The sequence below is a fragment of the Thunnus albacares genome, chromosome 16 (genome assembly GCF_914725855.1).
Source record: "Thunnus albacares chromosome 16, fThuAlb1.1, whole genome shotgun sequence".
Taxonomy (NCBI): Eukaryota; Metazoa; Chordata; class Actinopteri; order Scombriformes; family Scombridae; genus Thunnus; species Thunnus albacares.
The window spans coordinates 28,005,291-28,018,244 of record NC_058121.1 but is presented as its reverse complement, the minus strand read 5'-3'; the positions used below and the strand labels follow the sequence as shown (position 1 = coordinate 28,018,244).

General features: G+C 40.7%; 1 protein-coding gene across 17 annotated transcripts in view; it reads left to right on the top strand.

The window, feature by feature from the left end:
* afdna (afadin, adherens junction formation factor a) overlaps window positions 1–12,954 on the top strand; it is a 108,271-nt gene that overhangs the window by 71,094 nt on the left and 24,223 nt on the right. For all 17 annotated transcript variants that reach the window (XM_044376321.1, XM_044376324.1, XM_044376320.1 and 14 more), the window contains 3 exons: window positions 8,779–8,844; window positions 8,959–9,032; window positions 11,092–11,210. In XM_044376321.1, coding sequence (XP_044232256.1) covers window positions 8,779–8,844; window positions 8,959–9,032; window positions 11,092–11,210 — 259 coding nt within the window. The remainder of the gene's footprint in view (window positions 1–8,778; window positions 8,845–8,958; window positions 9,033–11,091; window positions 11,211–12,954) is intronic.

Sequence of the window (12,954 nt, the reverse complement as noted above, 5' to 3'; positions counted from 1 at the left end):
GGATCTCCTATCTGGTTCTCACGCTGCAGCTGCTGGTTTGACGTGAGGTCGGAGTGTTTTATCCAGCAGCTGGTTGTATATTCAGCACATTATAGTGGTCCAGTGTGAGTTTACCGTGTTTACCCTCCAGTGTGACGGCCTTCTGGTTCGTCACTTTTTCACTGTTTGCTTTCTGCTAATGTTTAAACTTAAGATACACACGAGACACAAAGTGCTCAGTAGGATGGAACCATTTCATTATTAGTGGTTGATGTTTGTCAGGACGCTTGTTTTTGTCATCTTTAAGTTTTTTTATCTGTGTGGAACAGATGAGCAGCGGAGGAGTTGAAGTCAGTGTGTTAAAATAGATGTGTATCTATATCCTCAATCTGTCAAACCCACGTGTGTTTTGTGTGTGTGTGTGTGTGTGTTTCATGGTATTGTGTTCGTCTTTCCTCTGGACGGCTCCCAGCTGGAGTAGAGGAGACTGCCGGCGGCCTCTCCCTCCCGTGTCCGTGTGTTTACTGTGTGTGTGTGTGTGTGTGTGTGTGTGTGTGTGTGTGTGTGTGTGTGTGTTTCAGTCGCAGTAAAGAACAGCACATTCCTTCTCTGCACATTTACAACAAAGTAAAAGATAAGTTTTGTTGCAATCTGGGTTTCCCGGAGTTTCACGCAGGATAACGAACTGACAAACGACCTCATAGACAGAGAACATATATGACATAAGCAGAACATTCAAGTTAAATTACACAATTATGAAAGTTTTTTTTTTTAATGCAAACTGAAAAAGCAGCATTTGTGTTTGTTTCCACAGTGTGTTTGAAGTTGTGTGTGTGTTTGTTTGTTAGATGATAGAACGGTTCCACAAGTGGAACAATAGTATGAGAGGGTTACCCCCTGTGAGGGCTGGAACAATGGGAGGATGTACCGCACACACACACACACACACACACACACACACACACACACACACACACACACACACACACACACACACACACACACACACACACACACACAGGCTGGCTTTCCTGTAAAGCTGCAGCAGGAGGTGTTTACAAGGTGTGTGGAAGAGAGCGTTTGTACATCTTGGCTCTAGTAATAAAGGCCACGGCGTGTTCGCAGCCAGCAGAAGCACATTTTGGCAGGTCGGGATGGAAAAAACGGAGACATACTTGCAGGAAAAGATCGATGCACATTGTCTTCTGACCGGGCGGAGTTCATGCTCCGACCAGTTTCTGTCTTTACACGCCGCCGGCGATCACGTAGTTCACAATACGATGCTGCTTCTCCCAAGTTGAAAAGTCAAATGTTTACAGATTGAATGTGTTTGTTTCTAATAGTCCGGCGCTGCTGTATGAACAGTTACTGTTGTCATCAGAGGAAACTGGAACTTTTATGACGGAGGAAACAGCTTGTGAATCCAGAGATTCCCTCAACTGTTCCCAGTGTTTCCTTCACAGGAGCTGAACCCAAGTCCCCCTTTTATAACAATGACTGAAGATCAGGAAGACAAGTATTAATGCTCCCATCCATCCCAACAAACAGCACATATATAAACATATATAAACACGTCTGATCTTATTCATTCAAACAAGATGTAGATTTTAATGTTGTCAGCAGACAAAACCTGCTTTTAACTTGCTAGCTTTGTTCCAGCTTCTCAAATGTGAATCTTTTCTGGTTTCTTTAGTCCTTAATGACATTAAACTGAATATCTTTGGGTTGGGTTTTAGGAAACACTGATCGATCAGGGTTAGTGCACCTGTGCAGTGTTTCTTGTGCTGCAACACAAGCTGAAAGCCTGATGGATCCTCGTCCATGTTTAACAGTCGGCAACATGTTCTTTTCATGAACTGCTGCTCCTTGTTTTCTCCAGACATTCCTGTCCTGATTGTGGTCAAAAGAGTTTTAACTTGATCAGTCTGCAGCACTTGTTCCCAGAACACATCAGGCTTCTGTAGATGATCCGTTTGGGTTTTATGATGAAGATGCAGTTAAAGTTTTCTTCTACTGACTCTTGTTGTTTGTGCATCGCTGCACAGTGGAACAGTTCACCACCACTCCTGAGTCTGCTCTAATCTTCCTGCAGGTTTCTACAGTTCTCCTAAACTGCCGTCTCTTTATTTACATTTCACACAGTGGAAACTACAAGCTGACAACACTTTGCTGTCTTCTTGTCGCCTCTCCTGCATTGTGTGCATCAATAATTTTCACTTTCAGTCTTCCTCAGCTGCTCAGAGGAACTCGTCTCTGTTGAGTGTTCACACGAGGTTTGAAGAGGATTTAAAGCTTTGAAACTGACACCAGCTGACATTTCCTAGAGAGGCTTTTCAAGTAAAAAATCACCAAAATATTATTCATCAAGGATTGCCCAAACGTTTGCATACAACTGTAATGCTAACGTATTTTGTAATATGAAGTGAATATGGAGCCGAATGAACGTCTGTGTAATAATCTGTGCATCGTACTGATTGATGTTTAACTGCAGTTTCTGTCTGTTTTACTGATTTCGTCTGGTTTCTGCGTGTATATTTAATAATACGCCTCATCTGTTCTCACATTATGTACTCTATGTAGCGTTGCTCATCCACACAGATGCTGTCAGTTGTTTTTAGCTGATCAAACATCTTAAAGTCGGGCGTGTCGATGAGCTGCAGATTTGCTGAAGTCATGAAAATACATTTACTTCACAATCAATAAGGTTTTCAAAATTGTTCAAAATGAAAATAAGAAGAATTAAGAAGTCGTTAAGATGTCAATCAGCTGGAGTCCGTACATGTCCACAGTTAGTCTAATCCTCTAAAATGACCTGCGTGGCTGTACAGGCCCTGTGAACACTGCCTCTCTCATGGATAAGTGGTTTCTAAAAGGCAGGTTGACATATTTTGTCATCGTGAGCTGTAATCTTGGTGCGTCGCCAACCTGCATCAGCAGCGGTGGTTTATGTGGGTTTTTTTTTGTTAGCGCTGCTGTATATCAGACCTGCGTGATGTTGCTTCTCAGTGTGAGTCAACCGCACGACGTCACGTCACTCTGACTCTGCTGTTCACAGCAAAACACTGAAGACGCTTGTTTCATTTATATTTTTTTCCAAATTCCTCATTTCAATCATCTATATGTTAATCTTGTCTGTTAAAATAAAGGTCACATTAAGGTCACTGGATTTATTTGACTTGTTAGATTTGAGTAAATGTTCCAGACACTGTTTGTTTTTCTCATTACAACCTTTGCTAGTGTGTCAGATCAACCTGATCTGACCTCCTCTATGTAATCTTCACATTTGATGATCAAATATATGTTTTGGGTGAAACAGAGTTGTGTGTTCTTCATATTTTTCCTCGTTGCTGTCGTGCTGCTCATGGAGGAATGTTGCTTTATGTGAAAAGAGCCTTGAGATAACTTCTATTGTGATTTGACTCTATAAAAGTAAAATTGACTCGACTCGAAAATTGACTTGACTTTCTGCAGTAATTAGTCATTAAAAGTTGTGGTATTTCCCTTCGAGGGCCACGTCGGGGGAAGCACGTTTGAAGCAGCCGACTCCTTCGGGCCATTTGCACTCTTAATAGAGGCCTGGCAGCTTTGAGGTGCGCTTGATTTGTTGTGTCAGGGCACTTTTAAAGACCCGGAGCCGTCCATTAAAACACAGTGAATCAAAGAGTGCTGCAGGTATTCCAGCTGTTCCTGCAGATGTAACTCATTTCTAGCACACGGACACATTAACAGGAGACATTTTGTTAAAGATGTTTTTGTAGTTTAGAGTCTCAAGGTGGGTTTTTTTTTTGTTGTTTTTTTTGTTTTTTGGAGGTGATTTGATGATTGTGAGTGACAAACAACACATCTGGTTTGACTTAACAACCCACATCCCAACATCAGCTACTGGTTTTATAGGTTCATTACCGCAACAAACCCGCTGCGTCTCCAGTGTCGACACGTTTCAACATGTCGATGTCTTTACGGTTCGCCTGTACAGTCTGGACTGTGTTTACATGGTAGAAATGTATATTTTACATCGGTGACTACATGGAGAGAACTGCTCATCAGTTTCTTAAGGGGAAGACGATCAGTTTCGGTCCAGATCTCAATAACAGGACGAATTTTAATCATTTTGGTCCTTTAACCTTCTCTCTCGCATCCGGTCAAAGTTTTAATTTGTCCAATACTGTAAAAACTAAACCTCATCTGTACTTTGTGCTCATTTTCAAATGTTAGCATGGTAACACACTCAGCTAAAATAGTGACCACATCACATTGAGCAGCAAAGCAATTACATAACTGCATGGATGTAATGTTGTAATGTTTGCACACTGACTCCAAACCACAAATTTAATTAAATGGACAATATTTCAATCCCAAACTCAGTATTAAATGATTTATCTCCCTGTATGTCATCATAGTTTATCAGCCAAGAAGATCCAACTGGGATGCTATTTTAATAAATGTGTGGTTTTAATCAGTGTACAAGTTATTCTTTTTTAGCGTCATAGATCCTCTAGTGCGGCTGCTGATGGACATGCCGACTGATGTGAGCTGCTGGATACCAGCTAAAAGATAACTGGGATTATTTTCAGGACAATAAAATCCAGTTTAATCAGCTAGTCTTCAGTTTTTTTGCTTCAACCCCCTTGTGGCCCCTTTGAACCTCCCGTGGGACCTCTTGAACTTGAGCCAAAAGTCCCCTCTGAACATCCTCAGGAAGGGTTTAGGGAATTCCCACAAGTGTCTCTGGAGTCTGTTTTGGCGCCCCGGGGACCCCCGTTCAAGTGTAAGCGCATGAAGCTGTGTCTCCCATCTGAAACACAGAACTCTTTAATGTCTCTGTGTAATGTACAACAGACATAAACCAGTCAGAATGATTCACTGTTCTTCTCTCATCTTAATGTCACTAACAGGAAGTCCGTGCCTGCATGAATCCAGCCTCATTACTGCGCATACACACACACACACACACACACACACATTCAAAACACAAAATCTCTCACACATGCAGACAGACAGTTGAAACATTGTGGGTCAAATAGTTTCAAGCCGATGTCTCTGCTGTCTTTTTTGTTCTGCGGATGATGGACGATGTGACAAATGCAAAATGGATCTCTGTTCACACAGTTCACACACTGACTAAACAGAAAATAGACAAATGAAGAAATCAATCTTTGGACTCATTCTCTTGACCGACGATGGTGTCATTTGCGTTTTTAAAATGCACGTCATGCAATTTAATGATACTCATCAAACTTCAGGCGCTTCATTTTCATCCACAAGTCAAAAACACACTGGAATAAAATATGCGCCGCATTGTGGAAGCACAGGAATGTGTTTGTCACATTCAGATGAAAAAAAAAAAGGCAACACAAAGCTCATTGTTACTTTAGAAGGCGCCGATCAGTTGAAACTCATTTTCAACATATTTATATGTTCCCACATATTCAGAGGTTGTTTTCCGGCTGCAGGAAGACGATGATTACCAACAATTTACAGTCAACAAAGTCCTGTTATAACAAGCCGGTGAAAGGAAAAGTGCAGATGATTATTAGAAAACACAAATTGGCTGCTTTATTTGGAGGCAGTTTCTGAAGTAAGTTGGAACAAGAAGCTGTTAAACTGGGGACAAACATGCTTTTAGTGATTTTCTGTCATTTATATTCTGCTAAGATGTTATGATATCTGTGCTAAACATAGCTAAAGTTTCAAAAGTCAGGGCTTCAGTCTGCTCTACTTCCTCCTCGTGATGACATCAGCCGTCCGTTCTGCAGCCTTTGTTGCTAAAGTTGTTTCTTGGGTTGTTTACGTCGTCCACCCGCATATTTCGGATCTGATTTGGGCTCTAAAATGTGAAGACGTAGTTGTGAAGTTTACATTTTGAGTAAAGAACAAGAAAAATGAGATGCAGCTGCAAAGGAACTGACCAAAATAAACCTAAATTTAGACCTAGAAATGTGCACGATACGTCCTTTTAAAGCCTCTAAACACACACAGGGTTATGATGTGCAGGTGTGCATTTTTTCTTTTAATATCAAACATTAATCTCGAGAAAACAAACGAAGTCCATTTAGCAGCTGTTCTACAGCTTTCAGTCATATCACATCGTCCCCATCAATCAGCAGATGGAGTTTGTTTGCAGTTGTGAATGTTAAAAGTTGTATTTTTTATAGATAAGCAGGAACTTAAAGTCAAAGACCTCACATCTGCTGTATTTCTATCTATCAGAGGATCAAATGATTAAAGCGAATGAGCTGCTGAACCTTTATAAGAACATTTTTATAAGGCTGATACGAAGATGTTGTCATCAGTTTAAACAGCAGCAGTGAGTTTAGTTAATGATTTATAGTGTTGTTCTTTAATCTGATCACTTCATCACACTGTTCATACTGGTTTGTACTGGTGTGGACTTTCTGCACTACAGATGAAACAGTTAATAAATGTGAGTCAAACAGTGAGAGCTATTAACCTGAGTGTAACCCCTGCCTCTGTTTTACACACACACACACACACACACACACACACACACACACACACACACACACACACACACACACACACACACACACACACGCGCGGTGCCACGTTGCCAGGTCTTAACGAATGGCAGCAATCTTTTTTTAATCCACTCCACAGTTTTATGAGCGAGTTTACAGACACGCTGTGATTCCTGATATCCAGCTTTTCCTCTGATGTTTTCGTTTGATGGTTTCGATGATGAAGCCTGAAATTTAAGTGCAGAAGAGAGTCTTAGAAGTCTTTTAGGTATTTTATTTTTTTTTGTTTCCTCTTTGTTGCCTTCTCAACAAAGAAACAAGACAATTTCTCAATATATTTTCATTTTCAAATATGTGTTTCTAGTCTCCGACGGCGTTTGAAGTGATGGAATAGTTTCATATTTATTAACACAGCGGAGCGTCTCTATGAAGAAACATTTCTGAAATGTTTTGTTTTTTCTGGTTTCTGGTTCTACTGTTGCACAAATTCAGAGGGATAAACATGTCAAGATGGTAAAGAAAAGCGTGTGAGACGTCTGATAACATGCCAGCACTTCACAGGAAAACCACACACACACACATGCAGAAGCCCTCGCTTGTGTGTGTGTGTTTGTTCGCCTGTATTTCTATTCTTTTGTTGCTTCGTTGCTACTTGGTTGAAGAAAGGAATTTGGTTTCAAAGAAAAATATTATGACATAGAATAAATTCCTCAGTTTCCAGCGGAGAGATTTAATTCTTTCGACACCAAATAGTGCAAAGAAAACTAGAATATAAGCAGCGAAAAAACCAGAACATAAATAAAAAAAAAAAGCCTTGATGTCTCTGCTGCTGCAGCTGCTCTATAAAAGTCTTGAGATGTTTTGAGTTTGACATGTTGCTGAACTTGTTGCCTCAGATAAAAGAGGCCTGCTTTCAGGGAACCGGAGTTTTGTAATCCAACCTCACTCTGTTTAGTATCAACCCCTGAATAACTGCTGCTGCTGCTGCTGCTGCTGCTGCTGCTGGTGGTGGTGGTGGTGATGGTGGTGGTGATGGTGGTGATGGTGGTGATGGTGGTGGTGGTGGTCCACTCCCTCCTGGTCCAGTTAAACAATACAACATGTTGGCTTTCTAGATGGTCACTATTAGTTACTTCTGCTGTAATTCACCTGTCAGATGATCATAGTCTGTGGTTTCCTGCAGCCTGCACGACGTACGTAGATGATCAGGACGTGTCCGTAGCGTCATGGAGAACGTTGTAGATGTTAAAGTGCATGTTGATGTTTTCTGTTGGAGCCTTGTGAACTTCTGAGATGCAGAGTTGGATCTCTCTCTTGCTCTCTGTGGCGGCTGTGTGGAAGGTTTTAACATGATACAGGAGCTGTCTAGACCTCTCTGATTATCTTCTCTGTGTGGTTTGAGGAGGACAGCTTGTTGGAGAGCCTCATGCTCAGCAGAGTGGGGGGGTGCAAGTGGTTCGTTGGAGGGATTTTCTCAAGTCCAGCAGCAGTTCTGTTGTCGTGCAGACATTAAGGAAAAGACGGTCGCCTTCGTTAAGCCTTCTGGTTGTTGCTCACCACTGCTGTGTCGTCTGCAGGCTACAGTCTCACCTCTCTGACCTCTTGAAGAATCTTTAGCTGGTTTTACATCAGATTTACTAGGTTGAGTCCAAACCTGAGTTTGAAATCTTGAAACCTTTTATTCTCATCTGAGATGCATTCAAGTGCAGCTGAGTTTCCAGGAATTGATGTTTGAGCCTGTTTTATGTGATGACAATAGAAAACACAGTACAGGCAGGTGAAGCTGTATGAACTGAAAGAAGCAGGACAAAAACATCAGCTGCCTCCCAGCAAAACAATGTTGTTGTTGTTCTTCTCTCATCTATTAACGGGACATTTTATCGCCTTTGTTTTTTTTTTTTTACTAAGAATGCAGCTGATGATTTTCATCAAATGTGTGCATGAATTCTTCTTCATATAAACTGTAGAACAGTTCAGCTGGAACTGATCTCAGACACAGTTTGTTTGTTCAAACCCACGTCTGAGTTTGGATCAAAATGTTCATATCACAAAATGTTTTGGTCAAACTGCTCCTGGATTCAGACTCGACTGTCAGTGTGAAACCATCCGAATATTCATCTACTGTCTCCAAACATAATAAAACACTTCATCCAGACCTGTTTCTGAAGCCTCCTGCACCACTATTGATCCTTTTTATTTAGTCTTTTATGTTTTATTGGGAGAGAGAGAGAGTGTGTGTGTATTTATGTTGCCTTGTTTAATTTTTGACCTACAGGAGACGAACATTAACTGACTTCTGTCTCTCTCTGTGTGTTTGCAGGGTGCTGGTCAGGAGAAACTGGGCATCTACATCAAATCTGTGGTGAAAGGAGGAGCAGCGGACATGGTCGGTATCTGCACTGAAACTGGAGCCATGTGTGACAGAAGACACACACACACACACACACACAGTGACTCATCCTGTGCTATCTGTTTGTCTGTTTGTTTGTTTTTCATACAGGACGGTCGTTTGGCGGCAGGTGACCAGTTGTTGAGCGTTGACGGGCGCAGTCTGGTCGGCCTATCACAGGAGAGGTAAAATAGTTTAACACTTCAGCAGCTTTAGATCGACATTAAGATTATAATTAAAGCTTCATGACGCCCGGTATCGACACATCGATGAAAACATGTTGACGTGACATCAGATAACCACAAATCCTACTGGAAGGGTAGTTGTCCTCATTAAAAGACAGAATTTTCATCATTTCAGGGTCACGGCAGCAGTGAAGAAAGGTGTGTGTGTGTGTGTTTTTACAGCTAACGCCCTGCTGACATTAATCCAGTTATTCTTCCTCGCTCGGCGTGCACAGGCTCGACGTTCATCAGCAGGTTATTGCTTCCCGCGTGTCGACCGAGTCGAACTGGATTTACAAATCATTAGTTTAATTGCTGTCAGCGTGCAGGTGGGGAGAGATTTATTCTGTCAGGACATTTTTTAGAGATCATCAGATAAACGTTCCTGTGAATTTTTGTAAACTGTTTTGGTCACGGTATCATCCTGTGGTCATCTCCTCCTCCTCCTCCTCCTCCTCCTCCTCCTCCTCCTCGCTGGCTACTCCCAGCAGGTTGAGATTAAATATGATTTGCAGCCTTTACTGTAGGTCTAGTGTGTGTGTGTGTGTGTGTGTGTGTGTGTGTGTGTGTGTGTGTGTGTGTAAAAGCTGAACCTGGTGATATTTCCAAATGTGGATAAGAGAGCCTGTTCTCTGCTCTGCATCAAACAGTTGACGTTAACATTCCTCGAGTTCCATCCAATCAAACACACACACACACACACACGGCTCATTACTTTGTGGTGATTTGCCCTTCGAACTATTTACAGGATTTATTTAAAGCTCTGTGCTCAGAAGGAGGCACATGTGGCTGTTTTTGTTTGGGTACAAACAGCAGGATGGTACCTAAATTAGAATGAAGAGAGTCTCTGGCAGTGACAGATATAATCTCTGCTTCCTCTCTGCTTCATAATAAATGTCTGTTTGTTTCTGCATGCAGGAAAACCAGAAAACTTTACTAGTGTTTTGCTAAAATGACTCAAAGTCTGGATTTAGTTAATGATGCACTGATACAACAGCTGGACAATCACAGGGTTAATATATATATATATAATATATATATATATATATAATATATAATATATAGAGACAGACTCAGCTGTAAACTACAAACAGCAGTTATTCTGTGCATCTTTTAATCTTACATGTATCAGACAAACGTTTATCTAATAGTTCCTGTTATTCTACTGACAGCTGTGACATTAAAGCTCTGCACATCTGCACAGACATGACGGAGTCCACATCTGTACTGCAACATTACAGCAGGATGCAGGAAATATGTATGATAGTAAACATGAACACATAACATATTTCAGTGTCTGGATTTCCACCAGTATCACTGTTACTGTAGTAAATGTAGATATTTATATATTATAGTAAATGCAGATTATGTTTTAGCTGATTAACTATTTATACACAGCGTGGTTTACTTGCATTCTTCTCATATCACCATAATAATAATAATAATAATAATAATAATAAATGTGACTTTAAGCGTCTTTCATGTAACCCAAAGACACTTTACATGCAGAAAAAAGTCAAAAACGACGTTAAGAAGTTTGAAGACTTGAAGTTTTTCTTGTGGTTTAAAGATTTTCTACTGAAGAGAACAAACTGTCAGTCTGTCAGTTGAACTTGTTTGATATGAAGTCAGTGTTTAATGACAAATAGATGAATTCATTATCTGCAGTTTCATCACTTCAAATATGAAGCTTAAAAAACACAAAACAGGATCATAGTCTGAAACATGAACTCAACATTTTATCTCCTATGACCACTGAAGAACTTCTCTCTCTCTCTCTCTCTCTCTCTGTCTCTCTCTCTCTCTGTCTCTCTCTCTCTCTCTCTCCCTCCCTCTCTCTCTCTCTCTCTCTCTCTCTCTCTCTCTCTCTCCCTCCCTCTCTCTCTCTCTCTCTCTCTCTCTCTCTGTCTCTGTCTCTCTCTCTCTCTCTCTCTCTGTCTCCTCTCTCTCTCTCTCTCCTCTCTCTCTCTCTCTCTCTCTCTCTCTGTCTCTCTCTCTCTCTCTCTCTCTCTCTCTGCAGGGCGGCGGAGCTGATGACGAGGACGGGCTCAGTCGTGACTCTGGAGGTCGCCAAGCAGGGAGCCATTTATCACGGACTGGCTACTCTCCTCAACCAGCCGAGCCCCATGATGCCTCGAGGTGAGAGCGCGCACACACGTTTACACACACGTTTACACACACATTTACACACACATTTACACACACAAACACACAAACAGTGTGAAGTAGCTTCCTGACATGTTAGAAAGTTTATAAAAGTTTCTTTTACACTCCAAACTCAGCGTTGGAATAAGATTTCATATCTTCAGGTTTCTCTCTTTCTCTACAAAAGTTAAGAAATGATTTAAATATATAAATATCTTTACTTTTACTCTGCTTTTCTTTGTGGTTTTTAAGAATTTTATATCTTTTTTTAAAGCCAAATAGTGCTGAACGATCATTTCTAGAGCTGATTCATTGATTAGTCAATCAACAGAAAATTAAGTCAACAATTTTGATTATTTAGTAATGATCTGCTCACAGTTTCTTTATTAAAAGTGAGGATTTGTATATCACTATAAACAAGTCATTCAGTGTGGTTGGCGTTTTTCACTACTTGTTGATATTTTACAGACCGAACAATCATCAGTTCATTAATTATTATTAATCATTTCTCTTCACTGCATGTGCACTTTTAATACAGAGCAGTAGAGGTAAAATATGTATTTTATCCTTTTTTTTCACTATTTTACTACAAAAAGCCAATCGACACTTTGAAAGTCATTTCGAAAGGTCGCACAAGGTCATAAATTTGGCGCCTAAAACCTGCAGATTCCTGTTGTTTAAACATATTTTCCAGCGTTTGTAATGAATTGACTATTGTCTGAGACGCTGTGGATGAAGGAAGAGAAGCAGACAGGGAGCCCTTGTTGTCTTCTCTGTAGTGCAGTAAAACACCAGATCTCAGACCTGAAGGATACAAATGAGTGTTTGTGGCTGCAGCCAGCTGTGTGTGTGTGTGTGTGTGTGTGTGTGTGTGTGTGTGTGTGTGTGTGCACATATGCAGAGTTTACTGGGTTGTCTGGCTGTGTGCTGGTTTTTGTCTGCAGGAATGTGACCCTAGATTCATTAAGGAAGTGTTCTGGCCAGGCTGGTCTGTGGTCCAGGATGACGCTAAAGAGGCGTAACTCCCAAATTCCCTCGACCGCAGTGTGTTTGACTGCAGACAGCCGAGTCTAACCACCAGGCGGTGAAGGGCGCTGGGCTTTTTTTTTATTTTTTATTTTTTTTAAGCAATTTTACTGTCAGGAAACTGGACGAGTTGAACAAAAGTGTAGATTGAGGGTGTGACTGCACTGGAGAGGAAGCAACACTCTCAGAAGGGAAAGAAACTGCTTCACTGTTGTTTTGAGTGAATGTATTTGAGATAAAACTCAAAAAATCAACTTTTTAAGATGCTGAAGATGAAGGTAACACCTCATGACTCACTGATATATATCCATGGATCATTTTAATAGTGAATATAGCAGTGAGAAGTTTGATACATGAGTTTTCAAACCATCGTGAGAAAACTGAAGCTTCTTCCAGACGTGCAACTCGATTTGTAAATATGATGCAATGTTACATCTGGATCTCATCTCTTATTGGTTGGACTCGACAGTCTTCAAATTAGCTGAAAAAAACCACAAAACAATGTGAATGTTTGTCCCTAAAAAGGATTTTTTTCCTTCATTGTGCAGACAAAATAAGTAAAAAACAAGGAAACACTCATACAACCAAATTAATAACCAGAGCAGCACTACTCTGTATTTTATGATCTTCATTGGATGCTTGGATAAAATTATTCCACATTAAAATGTGTAAAAACAACTAGACCTATGTTATATATGTTGTTGAGTTGTGT